At 43.6% G+C, this 14,220-nt stretch overlaps 2 protein-coding genes across 2 annotated transcripts; one reads left to right on the forward strand and one right to left on the reverse strand.

Annotated features, from left to right (window-relative positions):
* Positions 1-791: 791 nt before the first annotated feature.
* Positions 792-5,741, forward strand: LOC308119090 (uncharacterized protein; the record flags this gene model as incomplete). Its single annotated transcript, XM_080478921.1, has 4 exons — positions 792-964; positions 1,053-1,865; positions 4,642-4,821; positions 4,916-5,741. The coding sequence occupies 4 exons, from the start codon at positions 792-794 to the stop codon at positions 5,739-5,741; spliced, it is 1,992 nt and encodes a 663-aa protein (XP_080335047.1).
* Positions 5,742-9,295: 3,554 nt separating this feature from the next.
* LOC308119091 (trace amine-associated receptor 13c-like) lies at positions 9,296-10,419 on the reverse strand (the record flags this gene model as incomplete). The annotated part of the gene is made up of 2 exons (XM_080478922.1): positions 9,296-10,106; positions 10,247-10,419. 2 exons carry the CDS (start codon positions 10,417-10,419, stop codon positions 9,296-9,298), a joined length of 984 nt encoding a protein of 327 aa, XP_080335048.1.
* Positions 10,420-14,220: the final 3,801 nt, after the last annotated feature.

Here is a 14,220-nt window from a genome sequence, read left to right on the forward strand (position 1 = left end):
TCATGCGGTCAAAGTTAAACTTTTATATAAGACCTTTGGTGGAGCTTGAGAGCTTTGCAGTTTAATTTGATTTATATGTTGTGACAATGTGGTTTGTAATAGATGCCAAAGATATGAGCTGTTAATTCAAAATATACATATTTGTGCTTTGCACACGTTGCAGCAGCCGAGCTTCAGTGAAGCAGAAACTAGAATGAGAGTTTCTGTCAGAGAAAAGCAGCTGAAGCCAGACCTGCGTCAACATTATACATCAATACACACACAGTGTTGGAATGGCTGTTAGAATGTAGAAAGGTTTTTCAAAGTGTAAAGAGACAAGTGTTTGTATATTTACAATAAAACCTGTAATTTTGTAGTACATTCATGATGTTTTATGTTAAAGTTCAGGTCCATGGAGTCCACTGCAGTCTTTCTGTAAATTTGTAAATTCTCAGGACAGAATAAAAACTCTTGTGCTGCGGTCAGTGACGCCACGTCGTACTCGCCGGGTTGTATCTGGGAACTTTCATGAGTACCAGTACCCTGTGGAGTATGGGACCGATACTGGCATCAGTATCGGTGTTCTTTTAACAATAATTTGGGTTCCTCAGGTGAAACGGTGAGGAACCACTGATCTTGATCATCAGCAGTGAAGTGAACAGATGTGGTTAGAGGTCCAATCAGGTGAGAGTCCAGAGGAAATGACAGTCAGTGTCTGATGGGAGGAGCGACGGAGACGAGAGGAACTAAAGGTGTGCAGGAGCGGCAGTAGAGGCAGAGCGGCAGAGCGGCGTCTCCTCCTCAGTCTGAACATGGAACTCTGGGAGGAAACGGAGCTGTGCTTCCCGCAGCTCCTCAACTCGTCCTGCAGGAGGACGCTGCGTCCTCGCTCGCTGTCCATGCTCATCTACGTCACGCTGTCCTTCGTCTCGCTGCTCACTGTGGTCCTCAATCTGCTCGTCATCGTCTCCATCTCCCACTTCAAGTACTCTCTCTCTTCAGTACGAGTGCAGACGATGTGCTGAGGCATGTTGTGTGTTGGGTTGATAAGCTCTTACTCTCTTGGCCAACAGGAAGCTCCACACTCCCACCAACCTCCTGCTCCTCTCTCTGGCCGTCTCCGACTTCCTGGTGGGCCTCCTCATGGTCTTCCAGATCATGCTCATCGACGGCTGCTGGTTCTTCGGAGACCTCATGTGCAGCCTGTACTTCCTCCTGGATTACGTCATCACCTGCTCGTCAATAGGAACCATGGTGCTCATCTCTGTCGACCGCTACGTGGCCATTTGTGACCCGCTCAAATATCCCGCCAAAGTGACGGAGGACAGAGTGAAGGTGTGTGTGTGTCTCTGCTGGGCGCTGAGCGTGGCGTTCCAGTGTCTGCTGCTGAGGGACAACCTGCAGCAGCCCGGCCGCTACAGCTCCTGCTCCGGGGAGTGCGTGGTGGTCGTCGGGTACGTCGACGGCATCGTAGACGTCCTGGTGTCCTTCGTCGGCCCCGTCACGGTCGTCATCGTTCTGTACCTGAGAGTGTTTGCGGTGGCGGTGGCCCAGGCCCGCACCGTGCGCTCTCACGTCACCGCCGCGGCCAATCGGGACTCGCTGAAGTTCACGGCGAGGAAATCCGAAATCAAAGCGTTCAAGACCGTCAGCATTGTTATCTTGGTGTTCCTGATCTGTGTCTGTCCCTACTTCTGTGTTACGCTCTCCGGCGGGGACTCGGTGTTGAGCGCCTCGTCCGTGGCCTTCGTGATGTGTCTGTTCTACCTGAACTCGTGTCTGAACCCTCTGATCTACGCACTCTTCTACCCCTGGTTCAGGAAATCCATCAAGCTCATCGTGTCCCTGCAGATCCTGGAGTCCGGCTCCTGTGAGGCCAACGTCCTGTGAGGGAATCATAAAGCTTGAAAAACAAATCTCAGTGTGAGAGTTGGCATGCGTTTTATTTAACACCTCTTCAGAGGAACAATAACAAACATGTATAAAAGAAAAGCTGTGATGTAGGGACATCAGGAGGTCAGACTGTAGGACCAGCTGATACTGAATGAACCAAACGTGTTCTGGAAGAAACAGACTTATTCAAAAGCACATATAACTGAACCAATACAAAGATGGATTTCAAATATAAATGAACCAAATTTAAAAAATATATTTTCTATATATTTAAACAATGGTTTATAAAAATACTTACACCTGACAATATTATACAACAGTGAGCCTGGAAAAGAAAAGAGACATTCAAGCAGTTGTCTGACAACATAACTGCACAATATGGTACATCTCAAAACTAATATCTGGACGCCACAAGGACAACCAGATATTCGGATACTCAAGTCCAGCATGAGTATTGAAATTTGTTTTAACACGATTTGTTAAATTTTGGAGAGGGTCTTTAAAATACTGATGCTGGATACTGTATTTTTCCATCTATTTCCTTTTTTTTTAATTGTAAAATGAAGCTGGTTTTAATGTAAAATTCACACATCAGGGTGAATCTCACTTTCATTAAGTTGAGGGCCTGCATGCAATTCTTGTACTCACCACTGAAGCGTGGGGGCGCTAGTCTTTAAAAAAACGTCACTTTAAATCAGACACCTGCTCAATTTGGGTACTTTAGGATTTACTGCAACAACACGTCATCAGTAGAGTAAATCTAAATGTCTGAAGCAGCTCACCTTCACTATTAGTGGTGAACAATACTGCTCAACATCCTGAATATATATTTATCATATACGTATCTTCAGTGTTCAGCCAATGCCAAACAGTGCTATATATTTATACCTACTGTTTGTTTGTTGTTTGCTGTCATGCTTGGTTTTATTGCATACTCTATTTGTAGTTTTATTTGTTTATATTTATAGATTTTGTATTTTTGCCTTATTCTATCTGTATTTTGCACAAGAGTTCTGATAATTTTGATGTACTTGTACATTGACAATAAATCATTCTATTCTATTTAATGACATGTTGTTGTTTTTTTTTTAAAATAGCATATCAAACACACAAAAAATGGAATACAAAGTTGGTACTCAAAAGGAGTAGGGAGAAATTCACTGAACATATGAAAATCCTACTGCTTGTCATTCATTATACAATATAGTGCAGGTTATATACTTCTGATTTACAGTCATTTAAAACGAACATTAAAATCTGCTTCAGGATGGGAAGGCGGTCAGCATGCGCTGATCAGAAGAATGGATTAACGAGAAGTTCAGCAGCCACACACACAACAAGATCTATCAACCTCTGAATGGCCGAGCACACAGGACTGAAGTCTGAGGAACCCAGCTAAAGGAGATTGTTATGATGGTGGCTGTCAAAATAAAACCACCATGTTGGATTGTTATTATGGTGGCTGTCAAAATAAAACCACCATGTTGGATTTTTATTATGGTGGCTGTCAAAATAAAACCACCATGTTGGATTGTTATTATGGTGGCTGTCAAAATAAAACCACCAAGTTGGATTGTTATTATGGTGGCTGTCAAAATAAAACCACCAAGTTGGATTGTTATTATGGTGGCTGTCAAAATAAAACCACCAAGTTGGATTGTTATTATGGTGGCTGTCAAAATAAAACCACCAAGTTGGATTGTTATTATGGTGGCTGTCAAAATAAAACCACCATGTTGGATTGTTATTATGGTGGCTGTCAAAATAAAACCACCAAGTTGGATTGTTATTATGGTGGCTGTCAAAATAAAACCACCAAGTTGGATTGTTATTATGGTGGCTGTCAAAATAAAACCACCAAGTTGGATTGTTATTACGGTGGCTGTCAAAATAAAACCACCAAGTTGGATTGTTGTTATGGTGGCTGTCAAAATAAAACTATCAAGTGCAGAAGAACATGGACTGGGAGTCATGATGGAGGACCAGGACCAGGACCAGGACCAGGACCAGGACCAGGACCAGGACCAGGACTAGTGTCTCAGAATAGTTGTGTTTTCACCCCGTTTCCATGGAGCATTGTCAAAAAGCTCCACCTTGGGAGCCTCCATTGATCCTGGCCTGGGGGGGGGGGGGGGGGGGGGGGGCTGAAATGAAAAGGGGAGAAAATTGAAAAAGAAAATTAAAAAGAAAAAGGAAAACATCAAAGATTTTTTTTTAAAGAAAACAATGAGGAAAAGGAAAAAAAAGGAAAAATGGGAGAAAAAGCATTTAAAAAGAAAAAGGGTGTTGCTATAGCTCACACTGCTCCAACAATTAGAAACACACGACTGTAAACATCCTTGGAAAATAAAATCTCTAAAAATGGTCAAAGGAAAAGTTAATGAAATACAATACATGGACATTGTACCTGTGACACTTGGTCTCTGAGGGTAAACTCACTTCTCTCACCTGCAGCTTTTCTTTTTCTTCATTTCACAACATGAACATGTTTTGCAGGCAAATTTAATTTAGTGAAAAAATCCTAAAAACTTGTTTTTGCTGATAAAGGCTGCAGAACCAGAAAACTCAGACTTTATTTGTCAGGTTAAACAAAAGCAGTGACGGGTTCCTGACGTGGCCTCTGTTTGGGGGGCGGGCCTCGGAGGATCCGGCCTCGGAGGATCCGGCCGGGCCGGGCCAGGCCGGGCGGTCCTCTCGCTGCAGCTCGTCTGCAGGGACGAAGACCAGGACATAAATGGGTTCCTCAGCAGAGCGGCGTCTCCTCCTCAGTCTGAACATGGAACTCTGGGAGGAAACGGAGCTGTGCTTCCCGCAGCTCCTCAACTCGTCCTGCAGGAGGACGCTGCGTCCTCGCTCGCTGTCCATGCTCATCTACGTCACGCTGTCCTTCATCTCGCTGCTCACTGTGGTCCTCAATCTGCTCGTCATCGTCTCCATCTCCCACTTCAAGTAGTCCCGTCATTTTTTTCTTCTGCTTTTCACATGTTGGAAATAAAAAAGAGCCAAATGTCATGAATGCTGAGTTTGTTTCTTTGCTCCCCAGGAAGCTCCAGACTCCCACCAACATCCTGCTGCTCTCGCTGGCCGCCTCCGACTTCCTGGTGGGTTTCATCATGTTCTTCCAGATTCTCATCATCAACGGCTGCTGGTACCTCGGTGACCTTGCGTGCAGCCTGTACTTTCTTCTGGATTATATTATCACTTCCTCCTCGGTTGGAACCGTGGTGCTCATATCCATCGACCGCTACGTAGCCATCTGCCATCCGCTCCATTATCCCACCAAAGTGACGAACGGCCGAGCGAAGTTCTTCGGTTCTCTGTGTTGGATCGGTTCTGCGCTCTGCCACGGTCTGATGCTCAAAGACAACGTCCAGAGTCCCGGACGCTTCAGCTCCTGCAGGGGAGAGTGTGTGGTTATCATCGACTACGTCGCTGGTCTTGTTAATTTCTTCCTGACCTTCATCGGCCCCGTCATCGTCATCGTGGTTCTGTACATCAGAGTGTTTGCGGTGGCGGCGTCTCAGGCCCGCGCCATGCGGTCTCGTGTGGCGGCGGTGACGGCTCAGGAGGCGGTCAAAGTGACGGTCAACAAATCGGAGATGAAAGCAGCTCGAACTCTGGGCGTGGTGGTGGTGGTGTTTCTGATCTGTCTCTGTCCGTACTACTGCGTCACGCTCTCAGCAGAGGACGCCGTCGTCAGCGCTTCGTCCGCTGCCTTCGTTATCTGTCTTTATTATCTCAATTCCTGCATGAACCCTCTGATCTATGCCTTTTTCTACCCTTGGTTCAGGAAATGTATTAAAATGATTGTGACTCTGCAGATCCTGAGACCCGGTTCCTGTGAGACCAATGTGCTGGAAACACACTGAGACACCAAACTGTCTCCATCTAACAACCAGAATATCAAACTGAAAACGCTGGTCGTATAACAGTTCGTCCATATCGCTTTGATTCTCATGGCTTCTTTAAAAATTGGCGGGAAATAAACCATTTGCTCAAGCTAAATTCTGCAAATTAAAAATAGAGAAACATCGGTCCTGTATTAACTGTTGTACTTCCCATGACGTCGTCTTGAGAACTTCTCACACGGAAACTTTCCAACTTTGTAATAATACTAATCCCGTAGTGGTGGAAATAGTCCACCAGTTGTTTTTTTAAACTACATATCAAGAAAATGTCGAGGTTTGTTTGTCTTTACAGGATGATTTTTTTTGCGTCGTAATAATCTGCTGCTCAGGAGACATGGCTGAGTTACATCAGATTATAGCCACGGTGGTTCTGAACCCCATTTCTACGATGGTCCTTAGACTAGAGGGTACCTGGAAATGTGTTGCACACACTAATTCCTTTTTGTTTTGTTTAAGAGTATAAAATGTGAGAAAGTCTACATCTGTTTTTGTTTTTTCTAATGATGCTTTTGAGTGCTGTTACACTGCCTGGAGACATAATTGATTTACATCAGCCTCAAGCTGAACCTGTCCTGGTTCTATAGAAGTGCATCCCTACCAGTGAGGATTCCACAGAAACAATGAATAGAATGGGACAAGTGGATATGAAGGTTTCTATGGGGAGGAAAGGAACCCAGGATCAGATTCAAAACTCTGCAGCTCCTAAACGATAAAGGAGGACTGGCACTACCATGCCTCAGAGGACTTTTCTACGCTGCACAAATGGATAATCTAGATAATCAAGTAAACCCTATAATTAAAATTTAAATTGACATCTGGAACACAGTGGTGGAGAAATATAAATGAAATAGAGAGAGACAGACTGAGTTGGTTTGCGTTGGATCCAAGATTTCTACCTGGTTGTCATGATAAAGGCTTGAAGCAAAGGGCAGATAAAGGTATTACCTCAATGTGCACCATGACTGAACGAGGCCAGCTGCAGAGAAACTGAGACTCGGGGAACATGAGGACTATCGATACCTGCAAATTAGAGACTACTTTGAAAAGAAGGTAAAAAATGACACAACAAAAGTTTCATGTCACACAGAAATAATTCATCTCTCCATAAGAGAAATGGGAAAAGGAGTTTGGACTGTTATGTGCAACACAGTGTACGTCCACGAGCCCCGGGACTTGGAGAGAACATAACTGCAGTGGGCGAGTCGAGCACTTGTAGAGGAGATTCATCTAATGGAGGGACGCACACATAATCTGGGACTGCAAGAGCCACAGTTCTATAACAAATGGGAAAAATGGACAAATTACAGAATACAGGAAGAGGACGACACCACCAACACCTCCACTGGACAACAAGGAGTTGAATCATCGTAAAACTGAATACTTCATTATGTATATGTGCCAGACCCAACCACCAAAGTTGTTCATAATAAATCTTAATTTCAAAAAACAAAAAGTACACTGAACATGAACTCGGAGTCAAGATTGAAAACCCGACCCCCAGAATCAAGTTTTGACCCCCTGACCATTGTCCAATATTTTTCATTTTTGGGGACATTTCTCATATTTGGAGGCATGTTTTAGGCACATTTGCCATTTCGGGGACAATTTAGTTTTAGGGACATTTTTGCTTTTGAGGACATTTGTTTTGGGGACATTTTTTATTTTGGGGATGTTTTCCTATGGGAAGACATTTTATAATTTGGGGAATTTATTGTTTATTTTTTAAGACATTTATCAGTTTGGGGAAATTATCCATTTTAGGGAGATTTTTGTTTTGAAGACATTTCTGTTTTTTGGGAGATTTATCATCTTGAGGACATTTAATTTTGGGGATGATTTTCTATTGGAAAATATTTTTTTTGTCTTAGGAACATTCTTCAAGACACTTTATTAGTTGGGGAAATTTGTCAATGTGGGGACATTTATCATTTTGGGGACATTTTTTATTGGAAGACATTTTGTGTTTTGGGGATTTTTTGTTTTTTACAAGACATTTATTATTTTGGGGACATTTTTCATTATAGGGACATATTTTTGTTTTGATGACATTTTATTTTGGATATGATTTTCTAGTTTCGTTTTAGGAACATTTGGCAGAGCCAGACCAGCTCACAGAGAAACAGCAGATTCTGAATGCAGCTCAAATGATCCAAAAGCAATAAACTTTTAACACAATATCTATTTAAAAGTGTTGAAAAGATGTATCATAGAAGATCTTTAAAGTAAATCACAACAGCTGCCAAAAAACTAAAACATCTCATAGTCTAAAATGAATGGTACTTATGTTTGTTTATTGCAGTGATTCATGGGGTGTCATTGAGTCATCCTAACTGTAAGGGGTGTAAAAATAGGTTTGTTTGCCTCATTTATATAACAAAACTAATATGCTTGAAGATTCACATGAAAAAGGTATGTTTTTTAAATGTAAGCTCACAAAATAAGCAACAGAATTAAAAAAGGCAGTGCCTCGGGCTAAAAGGAAAGATGAATCGGTCACAAAGAAAGAAGAGTTTACCAGTAGAGTTACATAGAATATGGCTTTATTGAAGCAATGGACAAAATTAGAGCTGAATTCATCTTTTACAGTGAAGAACTGACAAATAAAAGTTTGAAACTGTTCAAGCTGAAGTGGCACCACACCACCAAACACACCGAGACAAAGTGTAAACCTGAAGACTTCATCCTCAGATTCAATTGAATTGAATTGAATGAGTCTTTATTGCCACTCTGTTAATACAGTCTTAGCAACAGTGAAATATTACAACAGCATCCTTCCTGACAGCAGTGACTACACAGGAGTAAAATACAACCTAATGAGAAAGATATATATATATATATATGTATACTCATTCAAAACCCAGGACTAGGAAAACAAAAGTACTTACAAAAAGACAGTACAGTGGCTGTGCTGTGTTTGTGGTCAGTTCTGGTTGGATGAGGGGTTTGAAGCAGTGATGTGGGGGAGGGGCAATGGCTCTCAGCCTGCGGGTAGAAACTGTGGCCGTTTGTTTTGGTCTTTAATATAACAAAGGAACTGTATTAAAGCATATAGTGAGTGACCTGAGTTTACAGTGGTAAAGATTTGGATCAATCAAGAAATAGTTTGGGTATCACTGACATAAAATGGAGAGCAGAACGTGACAAACATTTTTTTAATTTTACAGTCCTAACTACAGTCTATCTGATCACCGCTGAGCTACAAATCAGATAGTTGCATTGAGTAGAAAGGCTTTATCCAGATGGATCATTTAAGAAATTCAACTTAAATTAGACTGCATCTAATCTAATTCATTTATACAGTGTGGATTATAACACTGAGATCTCATTGAGGAAAACCCAGCAATCCTACAGGAAGAAAAAACAGTCCCCGTGGAGGGAAAATCTCAGAATGGCGACATTATATACAGAGAAAGATTAGAAGTAACAGAATTTAAACCAAGGAGGCTTGAATCCTAAAGGTTTGAGAACATGAACACAGAGCACTAACCCTACTGACGTTTCTCAGTAGCTCACGTCTACATTATCTTAGCATGGCAGGAGTTCGGCTTCAGTATCTGCAGTGTAACAATGAGTTTGATGGATTTCCTGAACCAGGGGTAAAACATGGCATAGATCAGAGGGTTCATACATGAGTTCAAATACACCAGCCAGAGTCCGAATGGCGAGGACGAGGTGCTCTCCTCCACACCCTCACCCATGAAGGAAGGAGCGTAATATGGACATAGACAGATCAGAAACACCACCACGACCACACCGAGAGTCTTTGCTGCTTTCAGCTCAGACTTGTTGATGGTTGAGGAGTGCTGATGTGCTGCGATGTGAGAGCGCATGGCCCGAGCCTGAGACACCGCCACCACAAACACCCTCAGATACAGAATGATGATGACCGTGATGGACACACTGAAGGTCAAGACAAAGTCCACGGTGACCGTGATGTTATTGAGGACCACCACACACTCACCGTTGCAGGAGCTGTGTGAATCAGACTGTCGGAGGAAGCTTATGAGGATGAGGGTGGTGTTATAGATGCAGGAGCAGATCCAGCAGAGACAGACAGAGACTTTAGTTCTGTCCAGAGTGACTCTGCTGGGGTAGTGCAGGGGATCACAGATGGCCAAATAGCGGTCAATTGATATGAGCACAATGTTTATGATCGAAGATGAGGTGATGATGAAACCTACAATATGGTACAGAGTGCATGCAGCGTTGCCCAGGTACCAGCAGCTCTTTGTGGAAATGATGTCAGCTGGCATCAGCACGAGGCCCACCAGGAAGTCTGACACTGCCAGGGAGAGAACCAGGAGGTTGGTGGGGCTCTGGAGCTGCCTGCAGGAGGAGGAGGAGGACGAGGACGAGGACAACATTACTCCTCACATCATGACCATCACGGCGATGAAGTAACATGACAGAAACACATTGACATGAACAACATGACTTTAAGTGATAATAATTGAAGTGTGATGTGCCTGAAGTGTGAGATGGAGATGATGACCAGCATGTTGAGAGCAGTAGTGAGCACAGAGACGAAGGACAGCAGGACGTGAACCAACAAGGTCGTGGACTGAAGAGCTGGAGGCTTTCTGCACGAAGAGTTGACGAGTTGAGGGAAGCAGAGTTCATCTCGTTCTGCAGCGTCCATCCTCACTGAGAGGAGAGCTGCTGAGTCCTCTGACTCTCTCTGATAAACCCTTTATCTCTCCTCCCCCCCCACCCCCCCCCCCCCCCACCCCCCCTCTCCCTCTCTCTCTCTCTGAGAGATATTGACTTTGGTAGTCATCAGTCATTTAACTATTAACTCATATTCAAAATTAATAGTTGAGTGAATCATATGATGCTGATAGAAACAAATTGGCTATCATTTCTTGTCAAACAGGTGGTGCCCTGAAGTTATCTGATGTAACATATGAAGAGACAGGAGACGTTTCTGACAAGCCCAGGTCAGGCCGACCCCACAAGACAACTGCTCTGGAGGATCAGAGATCCTAGGCAAGCTCCTTTTCTACTGCAGCAGAGCTTCACCAGACCTGGTCACCTGGAATCCCAGTGGCAACTAGAACACATTGTCCAGTCCTATCTCCAAATGGACTCCATGGTCGAATCAGTGCCCAGAAACCAGCTCTAAACAAGAGACAATTAAAAAACTGTGTGGAATTTCCCAAGGCCCACTGCCTGCTCAAAGGCTGGACACTGGAAAAGTGGCAGAAGGTGGATATTTCAGATGAATCTTCTGTTGAATTACATCACAGTTGGTGCAAATATTCCAGGAGACCTACTGGAACTAGCATGGATCCCAGATTCACCAAGAAAACATTCAGGTTAAGTAGTGGAAAAAGACATGGTCTGGATTTACATCCACTATGGGGGTGTGGGAGCTCCATAGGGTGGAAGGCATTTTTTTCAATTGAACAAATTTATTTTAGTACATTAAACATTTGGAACAGTTTCAGCTTTCATATACGCCATTTCTGGAACCAATTGATTCATTTAAAATGAAGTTATTGGCTGGTGTTTCTACAAAATGGATAAGCGACAAGACTTTTGTCAGGGACTGTAGAAGGAGAGTGAAACGCAGTGTTAAACCATCAGTCTTTACTTGGGTCTGAGCACTGAACGTGCCAGAGGACCATATTCCAGCCGTTGGGCTTATTAGGATCCGAGCACCAAGGGTGCATAGAACCTTTTTGGAATTCTTCAGAGGAATGTAAAATGTTTGTGTAACAAACATGTTTTTGAGGGTCTGAATGTACGAAAAGTCGTGAGACTTTGCAAACACGAGACCTGGCGAACCTTTTTATATTTATGGGAAATTACTCATGTGACTGGCCAAATAGCTCAACAGCACCAACAAGGAAAATTAGAAGATTAACCCCCGTGTCACTTTTCACCGAGGGCTACGGAATTTGGTAGACATATGTAACACCCTAAAACCAACAGAAAAGTCCAGGGAGGCTGTTCCAAACACCCAACAGGAAGTCAGCCAGTTTGAACGATATGGTGGATTGCTGCCAATTTAGGCCCAAATGTACACATTTTCTAGAGTAAACTCGTTCTAGGGGGGTATTCCAATGTGCCTCAAATTTATTTCTCTGGCTGGAAAAGGTATCGATGAGCAAAATTTCCTAAAATCTTTAGCAGAATGTTGTCGGTGTGGCTGCGAGCACGACTCTAAGTTGGACGTGTTGCCACGAAAGAGGAAGTGCAGTGTAAAGAGACTGAACATGATCAGATCAGCCTCAAACTTTACACGCTGCACTAGTGTCCACATCTGATCACAGCCATATGATGATTAAAACCATTGGTGATAGCGCCACCTACTGGAAACAGGAAGTACAATCTACATAAGCTGTCCAAGCTCCCACTGACCCCAAATTTCACGTTTCATGAGATGACATATATATGCCAACTTACATTCTCGGTGTGAAACCCGGTTAAACCATGAGTTTTTTGGAGGAATTGATCCTATTTGCAGGTATTTGCAGTGATGCTTTTAGCAATGTACTGATATGGTATTTGAATCAGAATCATGTCTTTTCTTCTGTAACAAGGGTCATTTTCTAATAACAGGGAATGTCGAAACACAAGTGAACTGGAAACACGACACTGTTTACTCTCTAGAGAGAGAGAGGGAGGGGTATAAAGGGTTTATCAGAGAGAGTCAGAGGACTCAGCAGCTCTCCTCTCAGTGAGGATGGACGCTGCAGAACGAGATGAACTCTGCTTCCCTCAACTCGTCAACTCTTCGTGCAGAAAGCCTCCAGCTCTTCAGTCCACGACCTTGTTGGTTCACGTCCTGCTGTCCTTCGTCTCTGTGCTCACTACTGCTCTCAACATGCTGGTCATCATCTCCATCTCACACTTCAGGCACATCACACTTCAATTATTATCACTTAAAGTCATGTTGTTCATGTCAGTGTGTTTCTGTCATGTTACTTCATCGCTGTGATGGTCATGATGTGAGGAGTAATGTTGTCCTCCTCCTCCTCATCCTCCTGCAGGCAGCTCCAGAGCCCCACCAACCTCCTGGTTCTCTCCCTGGCAGTATCAGACTTCCTGGTGGGCCTCGTGCTGATGCCAGCTGACATCATTTCCGTAAAGGACTGCTGGTACCTGGGCAACGCTGTATGCTCTCTGTACTATGTTGTAGATTTCATCATCACCTCATCTTCGATCATAAACATTGTGCTCATATCAATTGACCGCTATTTGGCCATCTGTGATCCCCTGCACTACCCCAGCAGAGTCACTCTGGACAGAACTAAAGTCTCTGTCTGTCTCTGCTGGATCTGCTCCTGCATCTATAACACCACCCTCATCCTCCCAAGCTTCCTCCGACAGTCTGATTCACACAGCTCCTGCAAAGGTGAGTGTGTGGTGGTCCTCAATAACATCACGGTCACCGTGGACTTTGTCTTGACCTTCAGTGTGTCCATCACGGTCATCATCATTCTGTAGAGGGTGTTTGTGGTGGCGCTGTCTCAGGCTCGGGCCATGCGCTCTCACATCGCAGCACATCAGCACTCCTCAACCATCAACAAGTCTGAGCTGAAAGCAGCAAAGACTCTCGGTGTGGTCGTGGTGGTGTTTCTGATCTGTCTATGTCCATATTACGCTCCTTCCATCATTGTTGAGGGTGTGGAGGAGAGCACCTCGTCCTCTTCATTCGCACTCTGGCTGGTGTATTTGAACTCATGTATGAACCCTCTGATCTATGCCATGTTTTACCCCTGGTTCAGGAAATCCATCAAACTCATTGTTACACTGGAGATACTGAAGCCGAACTCCTGCCATGCTAAGATAATGTAGACGTCAGCTACTGAGAAACGTCAGTAGGGTTAGTGCTCTGTGTTCATGTTCTCAAACCTTTAGGATTCAAGCCTCACACTTCAGGCCTTTGACTGAATCCATCAGACATTAGATCATCTTCAACTGCAAAATGAAGTGCCAGGCTGGACTGAAGATGAATTTCTTTAATGATCCATCTGGATAAAGTCTTTCTGATCACTCTGACTATGTGATTCAAAGCCGTGACGTTCTGCTCTGCAGTTTATCATCTACATTTTTACCACTGTAAACTCTGGCCACCCCACAAAACCCTGTGCAAATACAAAGAAAAGTTGAAGGAGCCTCATAACTCACTATTTGTGTTAATGCAGATTATTTGTTAGATTCTGTCACAGTGACTTCCTTTTCTCTGAGGATGAAGTCTTCAGGTTTACACTTTGTCTCAGTGTGTGTGGTGGTGTGGTGCCACGTCAGCTTGAACAGTTTAAAACCTTTATTTGTCAGGTTTTCACTGAAAAGATGCATTCAGCTGTAATTTTCTCCATTGCTTCAATAAAGCCATATTCTATGTAACTCTCTTGGTACACTGTTCTTTACTTTTTAACTGATTCATCTTTCTGTTTAGCCTGAAACTCTGCTATTTTCAACCCTGTTGTTT

The sequence above is a fragment of the Lipophrys pholis genome, assembly GCF_963383615.2.
Source record: "Lipophrys pholis genome assembly, chromosome: 13".
NCBI classification, from domain to species: domain Eukaryota; kingdom Metazoa; phylum Chordata; class Actinopteri; order Blenniiformes; family Blenniidae; genus Lipophrys; species Lipophrys pholis.